This window comes from Rhinatrema bivittatum, chromosome 7 (assembly GCF_901001135.1).
Source record: "Rhinatrema bivittatum chromosome 7, aRhiBiv1.1, whole genome shotgun sequence".
Classification (NCBI taxonomy): domain Eukaryota; kingdom Metazoa; phylum Chordata; class Amphibia; order Gymnophiona; family Rhinatrematidae; genus Rhinatrema; species Rhinatrema bivittatum.
Genome location: NC_042621.1, coordinates 149,376,665 through 149,403,768, shown reverse-complemented (window position 1 = coordinate 149,403,768; position 27,104 = coordinate 149,376,665). Strand labels below are relative to the sequence as shown.

The window sequence follows — 27,104 nt, the reverse complement described above, 5'->3', positions numbered from 1 at the left end:
GCTTGATGTTTAGTTGTAAAACAGAGTATTTTACCTCCATGGTGAACATATTTTTTTGCAGGAAACAGAGTAAAATTAATTCCTCTGTGGAGCAGCATTGTGCCAATAGGAGATAGCTCCTTTCGATGAGCAGCTGCTTTTGCAGAATAAACATTAAACAACAGTAAATGGTGACCCTCAGACTCTTATCTCATGTTTTTTTCCGGAATGCATGGAGGATTTTAATTTTCCATAACCAGCCTAGGGTGCTTGCCATTGTCTTTATACATACCTACTCAATGCACACGTTCACACACCATGGCTGCGGGCAACATGTCCAGGTCTATTTGTCCGGGAGCCAGTATTTAAAGATGTGCTCTAAGTCCTTGCCTTTAACTGTATCAAATAAGCCAATCAGCCTCAGATTATTACGACAGCCCCTGTTTTCTTGATCCTAGAGGCATTTTAAAAGTTTCTCATTTTCTTTAATGTCTTCCACCCGTTGCTCCAGCAGATTTGTGTAGTCATTCGGGGCTTCAGTTCTGTACTTGTCTTCTGTTATTTGCTAATGTTTCATAATTTTCATGGATCTCATCTATTGCTAACTGAAACTTGCAGAGTCTATCCTCTGAGGCCACCGAAGACCCCTTATGAAATGCTAACAATCTCTTCTTCCGAGATCACTATAACTGCTTTTTTTTTGTCTAAAGCATTTCTAACAGATTCTGAAGCCATTTTATTTCCACCACTATTAGTCTCGTCGCATGTCATTCGGCTCTGTTTTATACTCATATCCTCAGTTTTGGTACTATAAATGTTTGTAGTCTAGAACAAATGTTACTTTTGCTTTTAGTCAGTATCGGTGAAGGAGAATTAATACTTGCAGATTCCAGAGGAGTCTCCCAGAGCAATTCTAGCCCAGTCTAGTCCGGCATGGTGCTTCCATCAGAAATCAGGCAATACTTTTTTTTTTTTTTTAATTAGGCTCACTAATACATTTCTTGACTTGCTTTTGAGAGCTAATAGTCTTTATTGTATTCTGATTTGAAGACAGAATTAGCTCTCAAAAGCTTGTCAAGAAATGTTATTTCAGTAAAAAGGTATCTTGTATGCATTTTTTGTTAACCTTTATTTTTGTTAGTTGTGAGGTTCATGTTTTTGGGTATCAGCGTAAATAATAGAAAAGCATGTTGGGTTTTAGTCACTCTTCTCTCATAATCTTTTTCTCCCCATATCCAACACACAGATGCAAGCAGGCAGTAACAGAAATGCTAGACTAAATGGTGACTGTTTTAAAGGTGGAAAACTTTTGTTATAAGATACAGAATTTGAATTAGGTGCTATTGCTTATGGCATTTTGGGAGGAAGAAATAGAGTAAAAGCATCAGAGATAATTTTCTAAAATAAAAAAAATACTAAAAAATAAGATACCAGGTTTGGACCAGCTGAACTTCCACACTTCAGCTGCAATGGAGAAAAAAGAAGCAAGTTTAAAAAGGTTCCAGATCAGTGACCTGGCATAAAATCACCAATAGGAGGGGGGTTACTGCAAAAAAGAAGGCAAAACAAATGCAGCTTGTAGATGCAGCTTGGGATAAGAATCCAGTTGTATATCTGTGTTTTGTACCCTTTGAGTTAAGATAGTCATGTTTGGCATTGTGCCTTACCCAAAGTTGTCTTATTTATAGAACATCTGTCAAATGAGGTATCCAGCAGGAAGGAATAATTTCCATTTTATGTTAATTGTACTGAGACAATTGATAAATTAACAAGGCCAGAATATTCTGACATTTTTACACAGATGTATCACCTAAAAATAACCGATATGAATCTATAAATGTCCTGCTTTTTCTTACACTAGGTAACTGTGCATAACCCTGAGAATCAAAGCTACCTAATAGCCTACAAAGACTCACAACTTATAGTCTCATCAGCTAAGTATGTTTTTTTGGTTCTTTTCTTGTTAAATGTATTATTGTTATAGAAATTTAATGGCCATGTGTACATGACTGTGAAACCCTAACTTGAATACAACAGAATACAATGTTGAACCCTTTAGAATGTATCTACTTATTTTGAGCTAAAAGTATGTGTGCTGGAACAGCCTTTATAGATATTTTTTGTTACACATTATAAAGCTTAAGCTAAATGTCTTGAGCTCTAATGCATAGCTTTGAAGAAAGGTAAATTTAAAATTAGATATAATGAGCCAAGGGGTTTTCCATTTGAAAGATTAACAGCTTTTCATTTTTTTTGGCAGTTTTTAATGAAAACATTGAGCTTGTATTAACTTACTTGATATGGAATTTTTAAAATGGCATTTTAACTCTGCTGATTTGAATCCTGTTGTGAAATTCTGAAGAGCCTTAACCTTCTTTCCCTCTTCCCATCCCAAAGTATATATAAAATTGCATGGAATCATTGGGTTTCACAGAATCCCATTTGAAAAACACTGAGCTAAATTTATAAAATAGAACATATACTTCTACAAGAAGAAAGAAGCTTAAGATGAAAGCTAATTTCAGGACTGTGTTTCTGGTGCTGTGCTTCCCGCTGTGCCTCTCAAGGCTTTGCTGGGCTTTTCAAAGCATGAGTCTGCTTAGATTGCCATTGTGCTTTAAGATTGTCTGATTCTGAACTGGTGTAAACAAACGTGTAAAGATGAGCCAGTTGATACAGTGTATTTGGATTTTCAGAAAGCATTTGACAAAGTCCCCCATGAGAAATTCTTCAAGAAATTATAAAATCATGGAATAGGAAGCAGTGTTCTGTTATGGATTGGTATCTGTGACTGTGAAAACCCCTATCTTGAATACAACATAATATTATGCTTTAACCCTTTAGAATGTACCCACTTATTTTGAGCTAAAGTTATGTGTGCTGGAACAGCCTTTATGAATATTTTTGTTACACATTATAAAGCTTAAGCTAAATGTCATGGGCTCTAATGCATAGCTTTGAAGAAAGCTAAATTTAAAATTAAGTACATTGAGCCAAGGCTGGAAAAGAGTTAGAAATGGGGAAAGATTGTTAGTGGAGTACCACAGGAATTGGTACTGCGACCTATGCTGTTGTAACATTTTCATAAAGGATCAGGAAAAGGGAATGAGTGAGGTGATAAAATTTGTAGATAGCATGAAATTATTCAAAGTTAAAATAAAGGATTGTGAAGAACTGCAGAAGGACCTTGTGAGGCTAGGAGACTAGGCAACTGAATGGTGATCAAATTTAATGTGGAAAAGTGATGCACATAGAGAAAGGTAATCCCAATTTACAGGTATACCATGCTGGGTTCTGTATTGGGAGTCACTACCCAGAAAAAGGACCTTGGATCCCTTGTGGACAATACAGCTGAGTTTTCATTTATTTAAATGTATGAAGAGTAGGGAAAAGCATAACCCCAAAGGAGACAAAAGCATACTTATGTGACTGGTTGATCTGTCTTCAGAGAACAACTGTTACGGGTAAGCAGCTTTGGTTTCTCTGAAGACAAAAGCATTAAAGCTTTAAAAACGAGACTCCCTACTTAATGGATTTCAAGGAAAATGTGTATGTGTGTGTGAGCTAGATGGGGAGAATTTAAAAACAAGATAAAATCCACCAAGTGTCAAATATATCTTTTTGTTTGAAGAGCCCCATTTTGTCTTATATTACGTACTTTTTTTTCCAACAGAGAAAAAAGGGAAGACGACCCAAAACAAAATTTTAAACTGTCCCCCCAAGGAAAAGATTGTTGAGATTACTTACCTGATAATCTCCTTTTCCTTAGTGTATGCAGATGGACTCAAAACAAGTGGGTATAGTGTGCTCGTGCTAGCAGTTGGAGACTGATCTGACGTCAGCACGGGTACATATACCCCCACAGGAAGTGTAGCAATTCAGTAATCTTCCTTGCAAAAGCTTTTATGGATATATGTGTGACTGACCGATCGTTTAAATGAACAGGATTACCCTGAACAATTGATGGTAGCTGGAGACTGCCAGTGTTCTCAACCGGAAGGCGTCAACACCCGGCAGGGTGGAAGCCCTATATAAGCAAACATGGCTTACCGTGAGTCGGCGAATCCCCATGTATACCGGCAGCCGGGTGGAATACTGAGTCCATCTGCATACACTAAGGAACAGGAGATTATCAGGTAAGTAATCTCAACATTTCCTAGCGTGTAGCAGATGGACTCAAATCAAGTGGGATGTACAAAAGCTACTCCCGGACTGGGCGGGAGGCTGCCCGAGGTCCGTTTAGGATTGCCCTTGCAAATGCTGTGTCCTCCCTGGCCTGAACGTCCAGACGGTAGAATCTGGAGAAGGTATGGAGGGAGGACCACGTCGCCGCTTTACATATCTCTGCAGGCACCAGTTCCCGTCGATGCACGGTGCCAGGCATGGGGATGCACCGGTTTTTGCCTCGATGCCCCCAAAGCAACCCTGCGAGCAGTGCTAATCCTCCATCAGTGCTGGGGGTCCATGACACTCTCCACCGGTCCTGATGCAGGCCACCGATCCACCTCGAGGGTCTGAAGAGGATCTGGCCACCCCTCTTCCTTCTCAGTCTGTGTTGGCATCAGCAACATTCAAGGAGGAACTGGAGCACTGAGTCCAGGCGCTGCAGGTCATTTGTCCCATGGCACCAATGGCACTAGATCCAGTGCCACTCGTTCTTATACCGCTTGTGGAGAAGCTCAATGTGCTCATCAGTATGTTACTGGCCCAGCTGGCATCAGTTCTCGGGACAGCATCAGTGCCTGGCAGGGCACAGAGTCTTCCCTCTACCGATGAGGTGATAGTCACTGGTTCCTTCAAGGAGGTAGCTCCACCGAGACCGGTAGAGATGCAGAGGCCTGCCGTCCTCCCGTCCATTTCTGTGTAGTGCCTGCACCTCTGGATGAAGGCTGAGCACCTAGAAACCCATCCCCTTTGGCTTTACAGTGAAGATGTGGAACCCTATGACCCCTAGGGGAATGACGCTTTGGGAGTCCTCTGAAGACTCAGAGGGTCTCCCTTCAGAACCGTCTCCGCCTGAGGACTTAACCTTCGCAGGTTTTGTGCGGGTGATGGCAGAAGCCACCCCATTTGTTATTGATGGAGGAGGATGCCAGACACAAAATCCTTGAGATCCTCCAGTTTGTGGAGCCTCCTAAGGAAATCATGGTGGTCTGGAACACAAGATCCTTAAGGATTTGCTGCTGAGGATATGGGACCATCCCCTCAAAGTGCTTCCTGTTAAGAAGGCAGATAGGGTCTACCTTGTCCAGAAAGCTGCCTGATTCTATAAGTGTCAACTGCCCCATCAATAGGTGGTGGTCAAATCTGGCCTGAAGAGAGCCAAGCCGCACCCCAGGGGGAAGGACCATAGAGCGATGGATGCTCTTGGGAGGAAGGTGTTTCAAGGCACCATGCTCATTGCCTGCATTGCTGCCACCAACTCTACATGAGCCAGTACTCGCAGGACATCTGAAAGCAGGTGCAGGAAGTGGCTGAGCAGATGCCTCAACACCAGCAAAACACACTCATGTCACTGGTGCATAAGGGCCTAGAGTGCAGAAAACTGGAGGTCCATGTGACCTACAATGTATTTGAGATGGCATTGAGAGTGTCTGCAGCAGGAATTGGCACCCGCAAAATAGCATGGCTGAGGGCCTCTCATCTCCGACCAGAGGTACAGGAACGACTCCCTGACGTGCCATGTACTGGAGAGAATCTCTTCAGAGAGAGGGTGAGGGACGCTGTGGCCCAACTTTGGGACCACCATGAAACCCTCCAACAACTCTCCGCAAGTACTCCTGACCCATCCTCCTCTTCTAGGAGGCCAGCGAGACAGGGACCAAGAATGTTTTTTGCCAAGGGAAGTACTATCCTCTGCCCTCTCACTCCCAACACCATCAGGACTCCTGCGGCCATCCTAGGCAGCAGTCAGCCCCAATCCCCAGCCGGCTCCTCAGACAACTCCAGGGACGGGGTTTTTACTGGGCCATAGCGTATGCCGTTTGCCAGTACCCGGGATGATAGACCCTCCAGTCGGGGGAAGGCTACGGTTCTTTACGAGCCAATGGCTCAGTATAACCTTGGACCAGTGGGTTCTGGCCGTTGTCTGTCAGGAATACCAATTGAATCTATTGGGTGTCCCGCCAAATGGCTCCCCCTGCCTGTCTTGGAGTCCGGTATCGCATCACTACTAGCTGAGCTCTCCTCTCTCTTAATAGCCAGAGCGGTTGAGCCCGTACCACCAGGGCAAAGAGGGTGGGGATTCTACTCCAGGGTCTTCCTGATTTCAAAGAGAACAGGAGGACTCCATCCTATCCTAGACCCAAGGGCCTTGAGCAAGTTTCTAAAAAACTGAAACACTCAAGATGGTTTCCCTGGGCACCTTGATCTCCCTTTTTCAAAAAGGGGACTGGCTATGCTTCCTTGACCTAAAGGATGTATACACTCATATCGAGATCTTCCCCAGTCATAGGAAGTATCTCCAATTTGTCGTGAGAAAACAGCACTTCCAGTAAGTACCGGGTGCTGCCATTCAGGCTCATGTCAGCCCCACAGGCCTTCATAAAATGCCTGGCTGTGATGGTGCACCTCTGCAGGCTGGAAATACATGTTTTCCCATATATGGATGAATGGCTGGTCTAGAACACATCTCAGGCAGGGGCCACCAGGTCCATGTACTTGATCATTCAAGTGTTGGAGTCACTAGAATTCGTTCTCAACTACCCAAATTCCCATCTTAGCCCATCACTTCAAATGGACTTCATAGGAGCCCTGCTTAGACCAAGGCCTTCCTGCCTCACCAGAGAACTGTCACGTTGATGACCATCATGGCAGCGATCCAGCAGATATCAGCCTGGTATATATGTTGAGGTTGTGGTCCATATGGCCGGAACTGACCCTGTCACTCCCTTGCCACATTTACACATGGGCAGACCCCAATGGACCTTGAGGTCACAGTGGCGCCAGGCCACTCAGCCTCCAGGATTGCATCTGAGTCATCCCGTCTCTCCAGGACTCATTGTTCTGGTGACAGGTACTTTCAAATCTGGAACGAGGGATCTCATTTCGAAGTCCCCCTACCCAAATTGTCCTAACCATGGATGCATCCACTCTAGGGTGGGGAGCTCATGTAGATGGGCTCAGCACTCAGGGTCTCCGGTCCACCCAGGAACGATCTTGTCAAATCAACATCCTGGAGCTTTGGCAATTAGGTACATGCTATGGACTGTCAGCTGTCCAACAAAGTCCTGATCTTCACAGACAACCAAGTAGCTATGTGGTAGGTCTACAAGCAGGGAGGCACAGGATTGTCCCTCCGGTGTCAGGAAGTGCTCCAGATCTAGTCATGGACCCTGTCATATGGGATGGAGAATATGATCGTGGACAGGCTGAGTCGAGCCTTCAGACCCCCCCGAGTGGTCCCTGGACTGGGGATAGCGAATGGAATATTCTGCCTTTGGGGGTGCCCCGGATGTAGGTCTGTTCGTGTCCCTCTGCAACAGGAAGATACCTATGTTCTGCTCCCTGTACAGGTCAGATAGCATACCAGCCTCGGATGCCTTGCCTGTCATTGGGGCAAGTGTCTTCTATATGTGTATCCTTCAATTCTCTTAGTGGCGAAGTCTGTTGAAGCTTTGCGAGAACAAGGGTACTATGATCCTCATAGCCCCTTATTGGCTGAGACAATTCTGGTTTCCACTCCTCGGGAGCTGTCCATCTGGAGTCCGATCAGTCTGTGGACTTTTCCATATCTCATCATGCAAGATCAAGGCAGGCTGTGGCATCCCTAACTCCAGGCTCTGTTGTCCACAGCCTGGATGTTGAGAGGCTAATCCTGCAACCTGCTTGATCTTTCGGAGGATGTCTCGGGTCCTGATGGCTTCTAGAAAGCCTTCCACTAAGTCCGTTCTCCTGCCCCACACAAAAACTGCTTGACTACCTCCAACTTATTTCAGCGACTGGCTTAAAGACCAACTCCATGAGAGTTCATCTCAGTGCAATTGGCGTATACCACCAAAGTATAGATGGTATGCCCATCTCTCTTTACAGCCTATAGTTATACTTTTCATGCATGGCCTGCTTCAATTGAAGCATCCCCTATGGCAGGGCTTCCCAAACGTTTAGCCAATGTGACCCCATTTTAGCACTTGAAAATTCACACGACCCCAGAGGACAACCAAACCTAATTAGCGGGGGTGTAGTTCACCTCCAACAATCCCTCCACTCACCATTCCTGCACTCCAACTGATCCCCTCTCTCAACCACCATCCCCCTCCAGAGGGTCTCACAACCTCTGCCCCTCCAGCTGATCCCCTCTTACATCCCCCAGTTCCTCTCCCCTTCCCAGCCTAGCCTCTCGCTCACCCACTCCAGCTTTTAACATCCTCCCCAGTGAACCTCTCACCTCCAAGCCATTTTTGTAACCCCAATTGATCATCTGTCATCCCCTTCCTTTCTCTTTTCTGAGATACACCCCCCCCCCCAGTTGATACTCTCACCCCTAGCTCCTCCCTTGCATCCTCCATCTCCCACTGATCCAACTCTCAAACCCTTCCTCTATCTCATCCCCCCTTCAAAACAGCCCTCATCCCAACATCCCCTTGACTAGGATCAGCAGCAGCATTTTACTTTAGGCCTCAGCGATAAGTGGATGACAACTAGTGGGAAGAGAGGGCAGGCTGATGACAGGGCAACATTCTTCTCTTAGGTAAGTTCAGTGATGGGAAGGGATAGAGAAGTGACAACTTGCAAAGATCTGTGCACACTCTCGGCCCACTCTTCCCCAATGGCTGGTCTAATGCCTAAAGTTGATCTGCAACTGGCAGAAGAATTAGTAATGAAAGTCAGCACAGTATCTGTGAGCCAGTAAAAGGTCACAGGCCCTGCAGTGGCCCCAGTCCCTCCTCACACATGGCTTCATGTTAATGTGGAAACTCAAGTGAGGGCGGGACCATTGCAGGATCTGAGAGTGCATGCTAGCTCAAAGATCCCATGCTGATTTCCACTACTTCTGCTGGTGATGTCTGGAGAGGACTGCCCTTTGAGGCATTTGTGACCCCGGCTGGAGGTTTTGTGATCCCATTTGGAGTCCCGACCCACAGTGTGGGAAGCTCTACCCTAAGGTCTCCCACTGTTTCTTGGGACCTCAGTGCTGTTTTAGCTTAGCCGATGGAAGCTCCTTTTGAGTCGCTGTGCACCTGTGACCTGAAGTACCTGACCTGGAGGTCATATTTTTGATGGCGGTCACTTCAGTGCGCAGGGTCAGCAAGCTCCAGGTCTTAGTAACTTATCCACCTTTTCTCACAGGACAAGCAGGATGGTAGCCCTCACATATGGGTGACATCACAGGATGGAGCCCAATCACGGAACACTTGTCAAAGTTTCTAGAACTTTGACTGGCACCTACTGGGCATGCCCAGCATGGCACTAAACCTGCAGCCAGCAGGGGTCCCCCTTTAGTCTTCTTTTTTTCCACGCTGCAGTAGCCACGCGGGTTAAGGAGCTCCACAGAGATTCCTGACAGGAATTTTCCTCACTGAATTGCTAAAAGCTTTCATACCCGCGGTAGTCCGGTAAGTTTTTTTTACCCGTTTTCGGTCGATTTCCGGCGAGTTTGGCCCTTGTGGCCTACTGGCTGTCGACCGCACCGCGGCAAAAATTTTTTTAAAGACCATGGCGTTGGGGTTTCATCGATGCCTGGACTGTACTCGTATCATGTCCATAACAGACCCTCATAAAATCTGTGTAATGTGTCTCGGGTGCGAGCATGATGTCCTGACTTGCACCAAATGTGCCTTAATTATACCAAAAGGTCACAAGGCCAGAATGGAGAAAATGGAACTTCTCTTCCGTTCTCAAAATCCGACACCGTCCATTGCATCGACATCGTCTGAACCGGCACCGTCCACTTCGTGCCAGTATCAGCCACCGGCCGCTGACTGTCCGGCATCGACGACTTCTCAGCCTTCAACTACCTCTACTCCCCCTCAGGACCGAGGGGATCGTAGAGAGAAACATCGGCATCGACACCGGAAGTCTCGGACCATCGATGAAGGAAAATCATCGAACTCACCATCGTCCGAGCCGCCATCGAAGAAACCCCGTCCAGAAAAAGCATCGACACTTTCTGCGACCAGGTCACTGAGGCAACCCTCACCTGGACGGGTATCGGGAGCCGGGACTCCGCCTTTAATGGTGGTCCCTCCAGCTATGCCTCTGCCGCCTCCTTCCCTTCCTGAGCCAAGGCTGCTTGCTCCAGGTCTCCGTGAAGAACTGGACCAGATGGTTCAGGAGGCCATCAGTAAGGCGATGCACAGACTCCAAGTTCCCCCTGCGCCGAAATCGGTGCCGGTCGCGGAACCGTCCATTGATCCCATTCCGGCAGCATTGGCACTGCTGCTCTCGAAGATAGAAGTGCTTATAGCCGTTTTTCCACCGATGGATCCTGGGTCACCGATGGCTCCGGTGCCTTCCCCGCTTACCCTGTCATCGGGAGGAGAAACACCGTTCTGCATTCCTCCATCAGGAGTCCTGCCAGTGCCTCAACCATCGATGCCGATGCACCCATTGGCGCCACTGATCCATCCATCAATGCCCTCGATGCCTTCATCGGTGCCTCCAGTACTTCCCTTGATGCCTTCAGAGCCTAGACCAGGACATTCAGGAATACCATCGTCCCATCCTTCTCAGGTTCCTAGAGGGGCAGGTGCTGATCCCTATGACACCTGGACTGACGATTCCTCTCAAGACACCGATGATTTACCATCGCCACCTTCTCCTACTGAAAGTAGGAAGCGTTCTCCTCCAGAGAATTTGTCCTTCATAAATTTTGTGAAGGAAATGTCTGAATTGGTTCCCTTCCAATTACAGACTGAGCAAGATGATAGGCACCAAATGATGAAGCTGTTAATTCCTGGATGCTCCCAAGGAAATAACCTCCATCCCTATTCAACAAGTTCTTTTGGATCTTTTAAAAAAGAAATGGGAACACCCTGCATCCGTAGCCCCAGTCAACTGAAAGGCCGATACCACTTACTTGGTACAGTCAGCTCCAGGGTTCCAGAAACCTCAGCTGGATCACCAATCTGTGGTTGTAGAATCTGCCCAAAAGAGGGCATGACGCTCAAAACCCCATTCTTCCTCCCCCCCCCCCCCCCCCCCCCCCCAGGTAAGGAGCAGAAATTCCTGGATGCCATTGGCCGGCGTGTCTTCCAGGGTTCAATGCTCATCTCTTGGATCGCCTCTTACCAGCTCTATATGGCCCAATATAAATAGGGTCTTATTCAAGCAGATTCAGGACTTTGCAGAGTCCCTGCCTCAGCAATTCCAGGAACAGCTTCAAACCCTGGTAAACAAGAGTTTTGAGGCAGGGAAGCATGACATAAGATCCTCTTATGATATCTTTGACACCACTTCCAGGGTACCTGCAGCTGCTATTTCTGCAAGAAGATTGGCCTGGCTTAAATTTTCAGACTTGCGCCATGAAGTACAAGACAGATTGTCTGATCTACCCTGCATAGGAGACAATCTGTTTGGCAAACAGATTCAACAGACGGTGGCGGAACTCAAGGAGCATCATGAGACCCTTCGCCAACTCTCTCTGATGCCTTCTGAGTATTCCTCCAAACAGCCATTCAGGAAGGATACTAAAAAGTCATTCTTCCGTCCAAAGAAGTCCTATCCACCACCGTCTAGAACTCGTTCCTCGAAACCTTTCCAAAAGGCCGTCTCGTCAACCTCTGAAACAAAAGCCGCAAGCAGCTCCTCAGCTGGGCCCTGCTTCCGGTTTTTGACTCCTTCATAGAGAGCAGCAGCCAGCTTCCACTGCTTCAGATACCAGTGGGAGGTCGATTGTGCCATTTCAACAGGTGGCACACAATAACCTCAGACCAGTGGGTCCTTGCCATAATCTCTGAAGGTTATCACCTGAACTTTCTATCCATCCCACAGGACTCCTCACCTCGGCTAACGTGGAGAACATCCGACCTCACTACTCCTGGAACAGGATGTCTCCCTCCTCCTCCAGTCCAGAGCAATAGAACCAGTGCCTTACTCCCAACAAGGCCTAGGATTCTATTCCCGGTATTTTCTAATCCCCAAAAAATCAGGCGGCGTTCGTCCAATTCTGGACCTACGTGCCCTCAAGTACCGCCACCGAGAAAAGTTCAAGATGGTAACCTTGGGTTCTCTCCTTCCTCTTCTGCAAAGAGGAGACTGATTCTGCTCTCTAGATCTCCAGGACGCGCACACACACTCATTGCGATAATTCCATCTCATCGCAGATTCCTGAGATTTCTGGTAGGCCCTAAGCACTATCAGTGCCGAGTGCTACCATTCGGCCTGGCATCTGCACCACGAGTCTTCACCAAGTGCCTCGTAGTAGTAGCAGCCTTCCTCAGGACTCTAGACAATTGGTTGATCAGGGCTCCCACTCAGCAAGCTGCTCTGTTGTCCCTACGTCTTACTTTACACACTCTGACTTCGCTAGGATTTCTCGTCAACTAAGCGAAATCCTGCTTAGTCCCATCTCAAACTTTATCATTAATAGGGGCAGACTTGGACACCTTGCAAGCAAAGGCATTTCTGCCTTGACAGCAAGCTCACTCTCATTTCTCTCGCACACCAGCTCTACAGTCTCAGCACCGCTCATCTGCATGCCACTTCCTCATCCTGCTGGGACACATGGCGTCCTCAGTACAGGTTACACCAATGGCCCGCTTGGCCATGAGAGTCATGCAGTGGACGCTAAGGTCACAATGGACTCAATCTGTCCAACCTCTATCGACCATTGTCCATACAACCGACCCACTTCGTCAGTCTCTAGCCTGGTGGAAAAATCATATCAATCTCCTCCTAGGCCTACCCTTCCAGGCTGCATACCCTCAAATAATTCTCACCACCGATGCTTCCAACCTCGGCTGGGGAGCTCATGTCGCCAATTTGCAGACACAAGGAGCTTGGTCTCCAGAGGAAGCCAAACATCAGATCAATTTCCTGGAGCTGCGAGCAATCAGATATGCTCTCAGGGTGTTTCAGGATCGCCTTTCCAACCAGGTCATCCTGATTCAGACTGACAACCAGGTGGCCATGTGGTATATCAACAAATAAGGAGGGACTGGCTCCTACCTACTGTGTCAGGAAGCTGCACAGATATGGGCAGAGGCCCTCTCCCACTCGATGTACCTCAAGGCCACCTACTTGCCGGGAGTGGACAATGTTTTGGCGGACAAACTGAGTCACACCTTTCAGCCGCACGAGTGGTCTCTCAACCCCACAGCGGCTCAATATTCCAACGTTGGGGTTATCCTCACATAGACCTCTTTGCGTCACCTCAAAACCGCAAAGTAGAGAACTTTTTCTCTCTCACTCGCAGCCAACACTAACAGCCGAGGGACACGTTCTCCCTCTCATGGGCAACCGGTCTCCTATATGCATTCCCTCCACTTCCACTTGTCTCGAAGGCTCTCGTGAAGCTACGTCAGGACAAGGGAAGCATGATCCTGATAGCATCTCACTGGCCACGCCAAGTGTGGTTCCCGATCCTTCAGGACCTCTCCATTCACAGGCACATTCCCTTTGGAAAGGACCCACTTCTGATCACTCAGAACGACGGGTGCCTATGTCATCCCAATCTTCAGGCCTTGTCCCTGATGGCCTGGATGTTGAAAGGTTAATTCTTCAGCTACTTGACCTTTCGGAGCCAGTTTCCCGTGTCCTGTTTGCTTCGTGGAAGCCTTCCACGAGAAAATCTTATCTTTACAAATGAAACAGGTTTAAGTCATAGTGTTCTGCTCAATCCCTTGATCCTTTTACCTGTTCCACCACGAAGTTTCTGGACTATCTCTGGCACTTGTCAGAATCAGGTCTAAAATCTTCCTCCATCAGAATGCATGTCAGTGCGGTGGCCGCCTTCCATAAAGGTGTCTGGGATGTTTCTATTTCAATACAACCCCTGGTAACCCGATTTCTGAAGGGCTTGCTTCACCTCAAGCCACCACTGCGCCCTCCAGCCCATTCTTGGGACCTCAATCTGGTTTTGGGTCGGCTCATGAAACCACCATTCGAGCCTCTCCAATCCTGTGATCTTCGCTGTCTCACATGGAAGGTGATTTTTCTTTTGGCGATAACATCTGCTCGCAGAGTTAGTGAGTTACAGGTTCTGGTTACCTATCCGCCTTACACTAAACTTCTGCACGATCAGGCAGTACTCCACACTCACCCTAAGTTCTTGCCTAAGGTAGTATCGGAATTTCACATTAATCAATCCATTATACTACCTACCTTCTTTCCCGGGCCCCATTCCAATCCAGGAGAACAGGTTCTGCATACCCTTGACTGTAAACGGGCTCTAGTGTTCTATCTAGGACCGTACAGTTGCCCACAGGAAAAGCACTCAATTGTTTGTCTCTTTCCATTCCATCAAATTGGGGCAGCCTGTGGGTAAGCAGACTCTCTCCTCCAGGTTAGCGGACTGCATATCCTTTTGCTATCAGCAAGCAGGCATTCCACTTCAAGAACGAGTTAAAGCGCACTCTGTCAGGGCCATGGCAACTTCAGTAGTGCACTCTCGCTCTGTGCCGCTTCCTGATATTTGTAGGGCTGCTACCTGGAGTTCTCTCCATACCTTCACAGCCCACTATTGTTTAAACAAGGCTGGAAGACAAGATTCCATCTTCGGCCAATCTGTCTTGCGCTACCTTTTTGCAACTTGATGTACCAACACCTTTCCACCTGCCCATTAGGGTTCAGGATGCCCTCTACCAAATTCCACCCCAGTTGTTGTGCCTGTTGCACGTCTTTGGGTACATTTGATATATACTCGGACATCCTCAGCTCGGTACTCACCCATATGTGAGGACTACCATCCTGCTTGTCCTGTGAGAAGCAAATGTTGTTTACCTGTAACAGGTGTTCTCACAGGACAGCATGATGTTAGTTCTCACGAAACCCGCCCGCCACCCCGCGGTGTTGGGTTCGTTACGTTTTATTTTAATTTTTGGCACTTCCTGTAGCTATAAACAAGACTAAAGGGGGACCCCTGCTGGCTGCAGGTTTAGTGCCGTGCTGGGCATGCCCAGTAGGTGCCAGTCAAAGTTCTAGAAACTTTGACAAAAGTGTTCCATGATTGGGCTCCTTCCTGTGATGTCACCCATATGTGAGGACTAACATCCTGCTGTCCTGTGAGAACACCTGTTACAGGTAAGCAACATTTGCTATACTAAGTTTTATCATGACAGGGTGGTCTTGCATATGCACCTTAAGTTCCTGCTTAAAGGTGGTCACAGAATTCCATCTTAACCAGTCAGTCGTCCTGCCTATATTCTTTCCCAGTCCCCATTTGCACCAAGGTGAACGAGCCCTGCCCAGTTTGGACTGCGAGCGAACTTAGCCTTCTATCTGGAATGTGACAGTCCACCCAAATTTCTATTTCTTTTGATAACTTGGGCTTTGCCTTTGCAAAACAGACACTATCCAGTTGGCTAGCAGATTGCATCTCCTTCTGTTATGACCAGGCAGGATTGCATCTTGGGTGTCATGTCAAGGCTCATTCTGTCAGAGCCATTGACAGCATTGGTGGCCCACTTGCGAGCAGTTTCTGTGGAGTAGATCTGCAAGGCTGCGGCGTGGAGTTCTTTCCACACATTCACATCTCATTACTGTCTGGATAGGGATGGCCAACGTGACAGGTTCAGCCAAGTCTGTTCTTTGCAACATGTTTGAGGTGTAGAACCCAACTCTTCCCACCTAGGACCCATTGTTTGGGTTTAGGCTCTCTCCCCCTCTGTAACCAACAACAAGTGGTGGTGTGCCTGTTGGCACCTGGTTGAGTGTCTCTTGGCCCCCTTTTGTGTTGGGGAGCAGTCTGTAGCTAGGGATTTATCCATGTGTGAGGAATACCATCTTGCTTGTCCTATGAGAAACAGAGTGGCTTATCTGTAACAGGTGTTCTTTGAGGACAGCAGGATGTTAGTCCTCAAGAAACCCGCCCGCCACCCCGCAGAGTTGGGTTTCTCCTATTTTTATTTATTTAATTCTATGTTACAAGACTGAAGAGGGATGATGCATGAGATTGGGCATGCTGGGCTTGCTCAGTGTGCCTAGTCAAAGTTCTAGAATCTTTGACATAAGTTTTCCACATCGGGGCTCCATCTGATGATAACTATGTATGAGGACTAAATTCCTGCTGTCCTTGGGGGACCACCTGTTACAGATAAGCAACTCTGCTTACTTCTGTGTTGTAAGTCTAAACAGTTGAAAAATATAGATTACTTCATATTTCTGTTTTTCTCTCTAGAGCATTACAGCATTGTGAAGAATTTATCCAGCGGTATAACCGTGCTGAAGACAGCTTCTGTTCCACATTGCCTCACCAAAGTGTAACTAACCATGTGGGTAAAGCAGTAGAGGACTGTATGAGAGCCATTATTGGTGTCTTGCTCAACTTGACTAATGATAATGGTAAATATCACATCCTTGTATTTTACATTTTGAATGTTGAATATCAAGCAGTACTTTTCCAGTTTCTGACTTGCACTCTTGCTACTAATTGTTAATGGAAAATTGTCTAGTTGTTGGTTCTCTGGTCGGCAGTAGGCTGCAGCCTATATTTTCAAAACAGTTGCAGCTAAACCTTGGCATTTCTCAGTCATTTAACTCTTTGGAAGTGGTTGAGAAAAGAAGAGTGTTTTTTTAAATGTATATCAGAGAGAGATTTTTAAGATACAACTGAATTATTGATAAAGGGAGTTGAGAGAAAATAAGGAAATGGAACATAAAAACCTTAAAAAAAAATGGGAAATTTGGAACATAAGGAAGATTTCATTGTAATTACATATAGTAAGAAATTAAAGGTTTCTATCTTCAACAAGTAGGGCATTGAGTCACACAAATCGGTGATGTCAATTGCTGATGTGAAGTAGCTCTGAACCAAAGAAAAGCCTAGAAGACTTTTCTGTGCAGTTGCTTTCATGTTGCACTCCCTCTGCCCCTTTTTTATCTGTTTAGAGCAGTGGTTCTCAACCTTTCTAATGCCGTGACCCCGAAATACAGTTCCTCATGTTGCGGTGACCCCCTGCCCTCGCCCTGCCCTCGCCCTGCGAGGGCGGGGCGGGAGCGGGGCGAGGGTGGGGCTTTGGTCATATGGGGGCGGGGTTATGGATGGGGTTGGATTTTAGTGCATACTTATTTATTATGACATTTATAAACAGAACCACCATTCCTCATAAAACAAAATTAAGAAACATAAAGCATCAGTTATAATAGTAAAACCATACTAATAAAAGAATATTTTAAAATTACTGATAGAATTTCTATTAATTAAAATCATATACATTTTTATAATTTCCCAAACACCAATAATATTTCAAAACAGCACATATATCAAATAACACACAATAATTAAAACTAATAAGGATTTTAAAAAGCCCCTGCTGTCCATACATGGGAGCTCTTGATTTCCAGTCACCCTGATAGTGTCGAAGATTAGGAGGTTATCCTCTCTCTCTCACACATACACGCACATGTCCATTCTCTCTCACACATACACTGTCACATACTTACACATTCATGCTCTTATACCCATCCATAACCTCTCGCTCTCACAGACACTGACACACTCTCAGGGTGTAAGACACTCTCTTCTCCCCCCCCCCCCCCCACTCACACACACTCTTACTCCCCTGGATTTTCTCATACACACTCATGCTCTCACTCTTACTGGCTCCCTCACAACCTCAGAGCCTCTCAGATAAAACTCTATGCAGCAGAAATAATGCTGAATGTTGAGAATTGTGTTATGCAGACTAATCTGGAAAATGCACTAATTTCTACATGAGTCATAATGAATGAGTCCTCAGCTGCAGGCTTCAATTGATTATCCTGGCTCCCTTTATGTTTGCCAAATACAGTTCATGTGTAACAGCAATCCTAATTCTCCACCAGATCAAGCTGATTTCACATCCCACTTCATACTTTGTCACCTCCAGCTGAGTCAAACAATTAATCTAATTACTGCCACTGCTGCCACGTGGCTATTGGGGAGGCACTGATTGCTGCTATTGGCACTGAAGCCCATTCTGCTGCCTCCTCTGTGCAGGCCCCGTGGGTTTCCACTTCCTCCATGTTGATCTCGTACATTGTGAGATCCGCCATAGAGAAAGTGCTACTCTTGCACATTCCCAAAGATTACATGTGCCAATCACTAAAAAGTAATTTATTTATTTTTTTACATCTGCTTCCCTTTCTTATTTTTTTGCAATTTCCTTTTATATTGCCTTTTTTTCTATTTCTTTTCTCTCCACCTGTCTTCTTCCCTCAAACACACAGTCAGGTTCTCATTCTCACATGCATTTCTCTCTCACACACACACACAGGCTCTCACTGGCACATGCTCTCTCTCTCATGCAATCATTCATACACACAGTCTCTCACTGGCACAGGCTGTCTGAGTCTCGTACACAGGCTCTCTCACACCCCCACATGCTGCCTTGCTCAAGCACAGGCTCTCACTCTTACATGCTGTCTCTTTCACACACACAGAGGCTCTCACATGCTGTCTCTGCAAACACACACAGTCTCTCAACTCACTCTCTCACACAATCTCTCAACTCATCTCATACTCGCATACACCTCTCTCTCACCTCTGGGCCTCTTCTTTACGGGTTGCCACAGGATGGGCTCTGCAGCGGCCCTAGTCTTCCCGGCCCCGCTGCTCCTCTGCTGCATGCGGCTGACGCACCTCCTCCTTCCTCCCCGTGCGGCTCCGGCAACATTTGTCTTCCAGGGCAGGAAGGAAGTAGGAGGAGCACCTGCAGTGGCTGATACAACTCCTTCCTGCCTGCGCGGCTCCAGCCACATACGTCACTGCGACGCGCTAGCTTTTTGGGCCATGTCTCTTCCCTTTTGGGGTTGAAGGAGGCAGGTTGCCAGCTTCGCCCCGCCTCCCCGCAGCAGCCGCGGCGCCGCGGACCGGCAAAAAACCCCAACGGCCTGGTACTGGTCTGCGGACCGGTGGTTGGGGACCCCTGCTTTAGGCGACCCCTGTGTTTTGGTCGTTCGACCCCCGCCGGGGTCGCGACCCACAGGTTGAGAACCGCTGGTTTAGAGATTGGACAGATGTGAGCTTCTCTCGTGTGTGCAGCTTTTTTTTTTTTTTACTTTAGTTATTTTTTCAGTTTTCTAAGCAGTCTTCAACTAGATGGCTGCTTGCCTTGTAAGTTTTTTTTTAGTCACCCCTTTAGTTTATTAGACAGCACTCCATCAGGGAAAGATATACTGTTGGACAACTTTGGGGGGAAAAAAAAGTGTTCCAGAGTTTCATGCTTAATGCTCACATTTCCGCGCACCACTTCTACATGGTGTAGTATTTACATAATTGTATTCAGAAACTGAAACTATTGCTTGCCCCAGTTGAGGACAATTCTGTATCTCCAGCTGCTCCTAGAAGCAGACGAATGTATATGTCTCCTTATTCAGTCAGTATACGAAGAGTTTGATACAATCGCCTGCTCGTCTGCCTCTACTGGAACATGACAAATGTCTTGGCTTAGGGTCAGCAGTTTGTGTGATGATGACCATGATAAACTATTGGATGTTCCCTACCTAGGATATCATCTCTTTGGAGAGAGACTTAGGGAAGCAGTTGTTCTGATCAAGGAGCAACATGTAGCAGTTCAGTTGCTCTCAACCAGCTCAGAGCAGTCCACTTCAAAGCAGCCCTACTTCTCTTTTAAGCATTTGTAACTTTCAGAGATGCTCCTTCTGGCATTTCCAGCAGTACTTTGCTCCTCCTTTACTTCTCCAACAGTAGCACCTTCCAGCTCGATGCCGACAGTACTAGAGGTGCCAAAAAAAAAGTGGCACAGCAATCCAATCAAAACCTGGTCCAGGTTTTTTACTAATCTCCAAATTCAGCACTCCACCCCTCCAGTAGGGAGGAACATTTATTTACCTAGATGAGTGGCACTAAATCACCAAGGATCTTTAGTTTCTCCCGACTTCCATGCTTCCCCATTTCTAAGCCTTCAGTCCAGCTCCATCTTAGCACAACTCGTCCTGGAGGTAGTCATTTCTCAAACAATTAGTGATAAAACTTGTCCCACTTGACCAATTTCACCACTGCCAGTGCCTGAAGTTCACAGCCATGCTCAAAACCAGCCCTCCTCCCTGGAGGGTTGACTACCCAGCTAAACTTAGATCTAAAATTGACTGAGGGGATCATGTGGCAACATCCACAAGGGAAGTTCCTCAGATGCTCAGTAGAGCTACAGCTCTATTAGCTAAGAAAGCAGGGTCCGTTCTGTGCCCATGGCAAATTCATCCTGCTATTCACAGAGAACACCGTTTAGGGTAAGAAAACTTGTTTTATCACAGTGTTGAAGGTAACCCTATCTCTCTTATAGCCCTTAGTTGTTAGATTTATGCAGGGCTTTCTTAGCTTGATGGGAAGTTTCAGTCAATCTGCAATTTCTTTGGACTTCAGTGTGGTGCTCTCTCAGGTGATTGAAAACCCTATTTTAGCCTTCGACCTCGTGTTGGCTTAAGTAACTGACCTAGAAGCTCTTATTTGTAGCTCAATCACTTCAGCACACAGTCACTGAGCTGTAGGCTCTAGTAATGTGCAATTTTATATAAGATACTGTGTCATAATGGAGTGGTGCTGTGCATTTACCCTAAATTCATGTCTTGCATGGTAACTGATTTCTGCCTTAATCAGCTAGTAGATCTACCAAGACTTTTCCAGGCCATAAACTCGCAAAGATGAATAAGCCTTACAGAGTTTGGATTGTAAAAGTGCCCAAGTCTTTTTGAGCTGGAGCGGATTCACCCAGTATTTTTCTTTTGGCTCAAACAGGCCCGAGGTCACTGTTGCTAAATAAATGCTTTCAAATTGAATAGCAGATTGTACTTCTGATATGCCCAAGTAGGTCTAAAACTGATGGGCTTGTTAGAGCTTATAATTTTAGTCATGACTGTCTATTGCCTAAGACAGAAGTTCTCAACCGGTGTGTGGCCAAGCACCGGCAGGTGGGTCGTGGCTCCCGGTGTTCCACTGCCACGCTTGTGCTTCCCTTCTCCCTAGGGGCAGGGCTGAAGAATGGAGAGACGCTATGCGCCACCGCTGGAGGCCAGGCCGGCAGGGCCGAAGAGTAGAGAGACCTGCACGCCGGCAGGGCCAAAGAATGGTGAGACGCTGCGCACTGCCAGCGGCGGCTGAAGAGTGGAGAGATCTGTGCGCCGCCACCGGCGAGGCCAAAGAATGGAGAGATGCTGGGCGCCACTGCTGGAGGCCAGGCCAGTGGGGCCAAAGAATGGTGAGGTGCTGTGTGCCTCCGCCAGCGGCTGAAGAGTGGAGAGATTTGTGCACCGCTGCCGGCGGGGTCAAAGAATGGTGAGACGCATGCTGCTGCCGGCGGCTGAAGAGTGGAGAGACCTGTGCACCGCTGGCGGGGCCAAAGAGCGGAGAGACCCTGCGCACCATGGGAGGCAGTTGGAGAGACGTTGCATGCTGCCAGAGGTCAAGCCAAAGGCGGCTAAGAAGCGGAGGCCAGGCTTATTGGGCCAAACAATGAGAAGAGGCTCCATGTGAGCTTGTGTGTGTGTGGTAGAATGGGTGCCTGGGTACACGAGTGAGAGCTCGTATGTGTGTGTGGTAGAATGGGTGCATGAGTGAGAGCTTGTGTGTGTGGTAGAATTGGGTGCCTGGGTGCATGAGTGAGAGCTTGTGTGTGTGTGTGGTAGAATGGGTGCCTGGGTACATAAGTGAGAGTGTGTGTGTGTGTGGTAGAATGGGTGCCTGGGTGCATGAGTGAGAGTGTGTGTGTGGTAGAATGGGTGCCTGGGTGCATGAGTGAGAGTGTGTGTGTGTGGTAGAATGGGTGCATGAGTGGCAGCTTTGTGTGTGTGTTAGAATGCATGCCTGGGTGCGTGAGTGGCAGATTTGTGTGTGTGTGTGTTAGAATGCATGCCTGGGTGGTGAGTGGCAGCTTTGTGTGTGTGTGTGTGGTAGAATGGGTGCCTGGGTGCATGAGTGAGAGCTTGTGTGTATGTAGTTCAGTGGGTGCATGAGTGGCTGTGTGTGTGTGGTTGTAAGTGACAGAGTATGTGTGAGCTTGTATGTAAGTGACAGAGCATGTGTGTGATTGAGAGAGACTGGTCAGGGAGGTGACTGGGGGTGGGTGTGTTTGAGAGACAGACTGGTCAGGGAGGTGACGTGTGTATGTGTGTGTGAGACAGACTGGTCAGGGAGGTGACGTGTATATGTGTGTGTGAGACAGACTGGTCAGGGATGGGACGTGTGTGTGTGAGACAGACTGGTCAGGGATGGGACGTGTGTGTGTGTGACAGAGACTGGTCAAGGAGGTGACGTGTGTGTGTGTGACAGAGACTGGTCAAGGAGGTGACGTGTGTGTGTGTGACAGAGACTGGTCAGGGACGTGTGTGTGTGTGACAGAGACTGGTCAGGGAGGTGTGTGTGTGAGAGAGAGACACACAGACTGGTCAGGGAGTTGTGTGTGTGAATATGTGAGACAGGGACTGGTCAGGGAGGTGACGTGTGTGAATGTGTGAGAGAGACAGACACTGGTCAGGGAGGTGTGTGTGTGAGAGAGAGACTGGTCAGGGAAGTGTGTGTGTGTGTGAGACAGACTGGTCAGGGAGGTGATTGTGTGTGTGTGTGTGTGTGTGTGTGTGTGAGACAGAGACTGGTCAGGGAGGTGACGTGTGTGTGTGTGTGAGGAAGAGATTCTAGTTAGGGAAGTTACTGGTCAGTGTGAGACAGTGACTGGTTGTGGGCCCTAAGGAAGAGGACTGTGAGGACAGAGCTTCAGCAGCCACTGCTGCTTCTGGTGAGTGCTATTGGCCTGCAAGGGAAAGGAGTAGGAGAGTTCCTGGAGAGGATAAGTAAAGGCAGCTTTTTAAGTTTATTTTTTTTTGATTGACTGCCATTTCAATTATTGGGTATTGTGTGATGTCTGCTGTTTTGAAATATTTTATTGATATTTGGACAATGTTTAATAATTTGAGTTTTTACTTGTTGGCTGTTATTCTGTTCATCAGCTGTTTTGTAACATTTATTAGTATAGCTTTACATTTATTTCTAAGTGGGTATCTATAGCAGCTTGGCTTGCTCTGTTTTCCTAATAGGTGTATTAGTGTTTAGGGCCTGGTTTAATATTTGTAGTGGTAATTTACTGTCTTTTCATATGGAGGGGTATTGTGCTTGCCAATAAAGAGAGTTTCCTAGCGTGTAGCCAGATGGACTCAGAACAAGTGGGTATAGTGTGCTAGCAGTTGGAGACAGATCTGACGTCAGCACGGGTACATATACCCCCACAGGAAGTGAAGGAACTCAGTAATTTCCGTCTCCAAAGCAGTTTGGAGCTCCTGCACGCTCGCTGAGCATGTTTTCCAAATCTACTTTGACGAAGATACAGACAACGAGCCCCGCACTCCTGCGGTGATACCCTCGGGTCCCTCCCCCAGTTGAGTTTCCCGAGGTGATTTTCTGCGATCCCTCGGAGGTTTAGGCCTCGGTCCGGTGGCCAAATCGCAGCAGGGATCTAGCCTCCGAGCGAGAAGGGCTTGGGCCTGGCTGAGAGGCGCCTCGGTCCCGGTGTGGACTTCGCCCCGAGCGTGATGAGTTCGGCGGCTTAGAGGCAGCGGGTGCATTTCCTCGAGCGCAGCGGTGAAGGTATTTCCCCTCTCCCCCCACAGCCGGAGACCACCCAGGTTACAGCCGGGAAGCGCCGAAGATCTGGTAAGGCGTACATCTCTTACTTTTGGTCTCCGAGGTACGAGGATTGGCGGGGTTGCTGGTGGACGACACGCCGTGGAGGTCGCCATTTTGCTAGCCTTGTTAAGGTATTAAGCGCCCAGGATAGGCGCCTGTGGAGAGGCGCACAACGCAGCACATACATTACTAAGCGTATGTTTTTGTGCGCATATTGTATATTATTGATCGCATAGTGCTGTACGCATAATTTGAGCGCATACTGTATGTTCTTGAGCGCATATTCTTAAGCACATGCTGTATGTTGAGCGTGTAGTGCTGAACGCATAGGCTTGAGCGCATAGTGCTGAACGCATAGGCTTGAGCGCATATTGTATGTTGAGCGCATATTGGACGTTCTTTGAACGCATAGTGCTGAACGCATATTCTGGAGCGCATGTGTTATATTTGAGCGCATATTGGATATTATTCACTGCATAATGCTGAACGCATAGGCTTGAGCGCATATTGTATATTGAGCGCATATTGTACGTTCTTTGCACGCATAGTGCTGAACGCATATTCTGGAGCGCATATTGGATATTATTCACTGCATAATGCTGAACGCATAGGCTTGAGCACATATTGTATATTGAGCGCATATTGTACGTTATTTGAACGCATATTCTTGAGCACATATTGTATATTGAGCGCATATTGTATATTATTAAGCGCATATTATTGGTATAAGCCTGCGCCCTGCATTCGCAGCGATGGAACACTTGAACGCCCCGACATTTCCAGGGGAGGCGCCTCCTGCTTCCAGCGTGAAAGCTCTTGGCCTATGCTCAGCGTGCCAGCTTAGAGCCACGCAGAGCGAGGAGCCAGACTCCCCTTGTGCCCAATGTGAGGAGGCCGTGGGAGCCTCGGGCCAGGACCAGTCTCAACCGAGGTTTACCGACAGTTCCCCAGGGGCCACCCCGGATCTAGCGGGGCGTCCTGAACAGCCAGGAATTCCGGGGACCTAGTACCCCAACGGCTAGAGACCGCTTCCATTTCCTGGGTTGACTTATTTAAGGGGATCCACGCCTTTGTACAGATGCAGTCAGCGTCCCCTCCAGGCCCTGCTGCCGCTCCAGCTGACCCTACCCCTGGCCCTTCTTGCCCTTATTGCGGCCATCCGCCTCCGGGCAGTCCCGCTCATGCGGACCCTGATGTCTCGGAGGACGAGTCCGAACCCCCCGAGGAGGGGGAGCTCCCCCCGGGGATAGAGCCATATCGAACTATGAGGCGGTTCCTTCCCAAGGAGGATCTCTCCGACCTGGTCTCTCAGTGCCTGACGGAGTTGGCTATTCCAGGCCCCAGCACCATGGAGGCATCTACGCAGAGCCCCCTGCTGGAGGGGCTTCGTCGCACAGCCCGCCATTTTCCCTTCCTGCAAGCGGCGCAACAGCTGATCGATCTGGAGTGGAATGCGCCGGAGGCCTTATTCAAAGGGGGTCGGACCCTGTCCGGCATGTACCCCCTGGACCCGGCAATCAAGGATATGCTGGCGTGCCCTCAGGTGGACGCCTTGGTTAGCGCACCACCATTCCAGTGGAGGGGGGGGGGGTGGCCCTCAAGGACGCTCATGACCAACGCCTGGACGCCATCCTGAAACACACCTTTGAGGTAGCAGCTCTGTCTTTGCGAATCGCAACCTGCTGCACCGTGGTAACGCGTTCCTGTTTGTCACAGGTCAGGAACAATGCCCCGGCAGCTGACATGGAGTCAGCTCTCTCGTTCCTTATGGATGCCGCCTCCGACCTAGTCCGTACGACAGCCAAGGGCGTCTCATCCTCAGTAGCAGCCAGGAGGCAGCTCTGGATACGAAACTGGTCAGCCGACGCCCCTTCTAAGACACGTCTCACTAGAATGCCGTTCAAGGGGTCTCTTCTGTTTGGCAGCGACCTAGATAAACTGGCCAGCACATGGGGTGCCTCTCCAGTAGCTCGACTGCCGGAAGACAGGTCCAAGAGGAACCAGCGCACCTTTCCGAGGCCCTCCAGAGGTAGAAGCTCCCATCGCTTTACTCCCTATAGGAGTCGCTACCAGGCACCTCGTCCTCAGGCCAGGAACCAGTCCTTTCGGACCAAGCAGCGCAAGAGGGGAGCCGGCTCGGGTTCGGGTTCCGGCCGCACCCCCCAATGAGAATCAGCCGATCCATCCGGGGGTCGAAGCCATAGGGGGCAGGTTAACCCTCTTCTACCCCAGGTGGGTCGAGATTGCGTCAGACCAGTGGGTCCTCGCCATCATCCGAGAGGGGTATTATCTGGACTTCCATCACATCCCTCCGGACAGGTTCGAGGAATCTCCGTGTCCAATCCACAAGAAATCAGCACTGGAAGCTACCCTGGCGAGGCTCCTGTCCTTGAAAGCCATAATCCCAGTACCTGCATGGGAAATGGATTCTGGGCACTATTCCATTTATTTCATGGTGCCCAAGAAAGAGGGCACTTTCCGGCCCGTATTGGACCTCAAGTCAGTCAACCGGTACTTAAGGGTCCCGAGGTTTCGCATGGAAAGTCTGTGCTCAGTCAAGACCGCAGTACAGCCAGGGGAATTCCTCACGGCCTTAGACTTATCAGAAGCCTACCTGCATATCCCGATCCATCAGGATCATCAGCGCTACCTACGCTTCAAGGTTCTGGGACAACACTTCCAATTCCGGGCTTTGCCCTTCGGGTTAGCCACGGTGCCGTGGACCTTCACCAAGGTGATCGTAGCAGTAGCAGCGGCGCTCAGACGGGAAGGAATCCTTGTCCATCCCTACCTAGATAATTGGCTGATCAGAGCGAAATCACGAGAGGAGGGCCATCGGGCAACCGACAGAGTGATCGCCCTTCTGGAAAGCCTGGGATGGGTAGTCAACCTAAGCAAGAGTTGCCTACAGCCTTCCCAATCACTGGAATACCTGGGAGTTCGGTTCGACACCAGGGCAGACAAAGTCAGCCTCACTACCAAGAGGAGGTTAAAACTCCAGACGCGTCTACAGTCCTTGATGGGAGCCAGTCGGCCCATAGCCTGGGACTATCTGCAGGTTCTCGGTCTCATGGCATCCACCCTGGAAGTGGTACCCTGGGCAAGGACCCATATGAGACCACTACAACGCTCCCTCCTCTCTCGATGGAGCCCTCGCTTTCGGAATTACTCCATGCATCTCCCTCTACCAGCCAGACTGCGGACCCAGCTACGGTGGTGGTTGCAGTCCGACCACACGAGCAGGGGGTCGAAGATGTCCTCCCCCACGTGGACTCTGCTCACCACAGATGCCAGCCTGAACGGATGGGGAACACACTGCGAAGAGCTTACCGCCCAAGGGCAGTGGAACAGAGAAGAGTCGGGGTGGAACATCAACCATCTAGAGGCACGGGCAGTCCGATTCACACGCCTGCGA

General features: G+C 48.4%; 1 protein-coding gene across 4 annotated transcripts in view; it reads left to right on the top strand.

Moving 5' to 3' along the window:
* Positions 1-27,104, top strand: part of WAPL (WAPL cohesin release factor) — a 533,375-nt gene that overhangs the window by 428,102 nt on the left and 78,169 nt on the right. For all 4 annotated transcript variants that reach the window (XM_029609312.1, XM_029609314.1, XM_029609311.1 and 1 more), the window contains exons 12-13: positions 1,841-1,917; positions 16,256-16,419. In XM_029609312.1, coding sequence (XP_029465172.1) covers positions 1,841-1,917; positions 16,256-16,419 — 241 coding nt within the window. The remainder of the gene's footprint in view (positions 1-1,840; positions 1,918-16,255; positions 16,420-27,104) is intronic.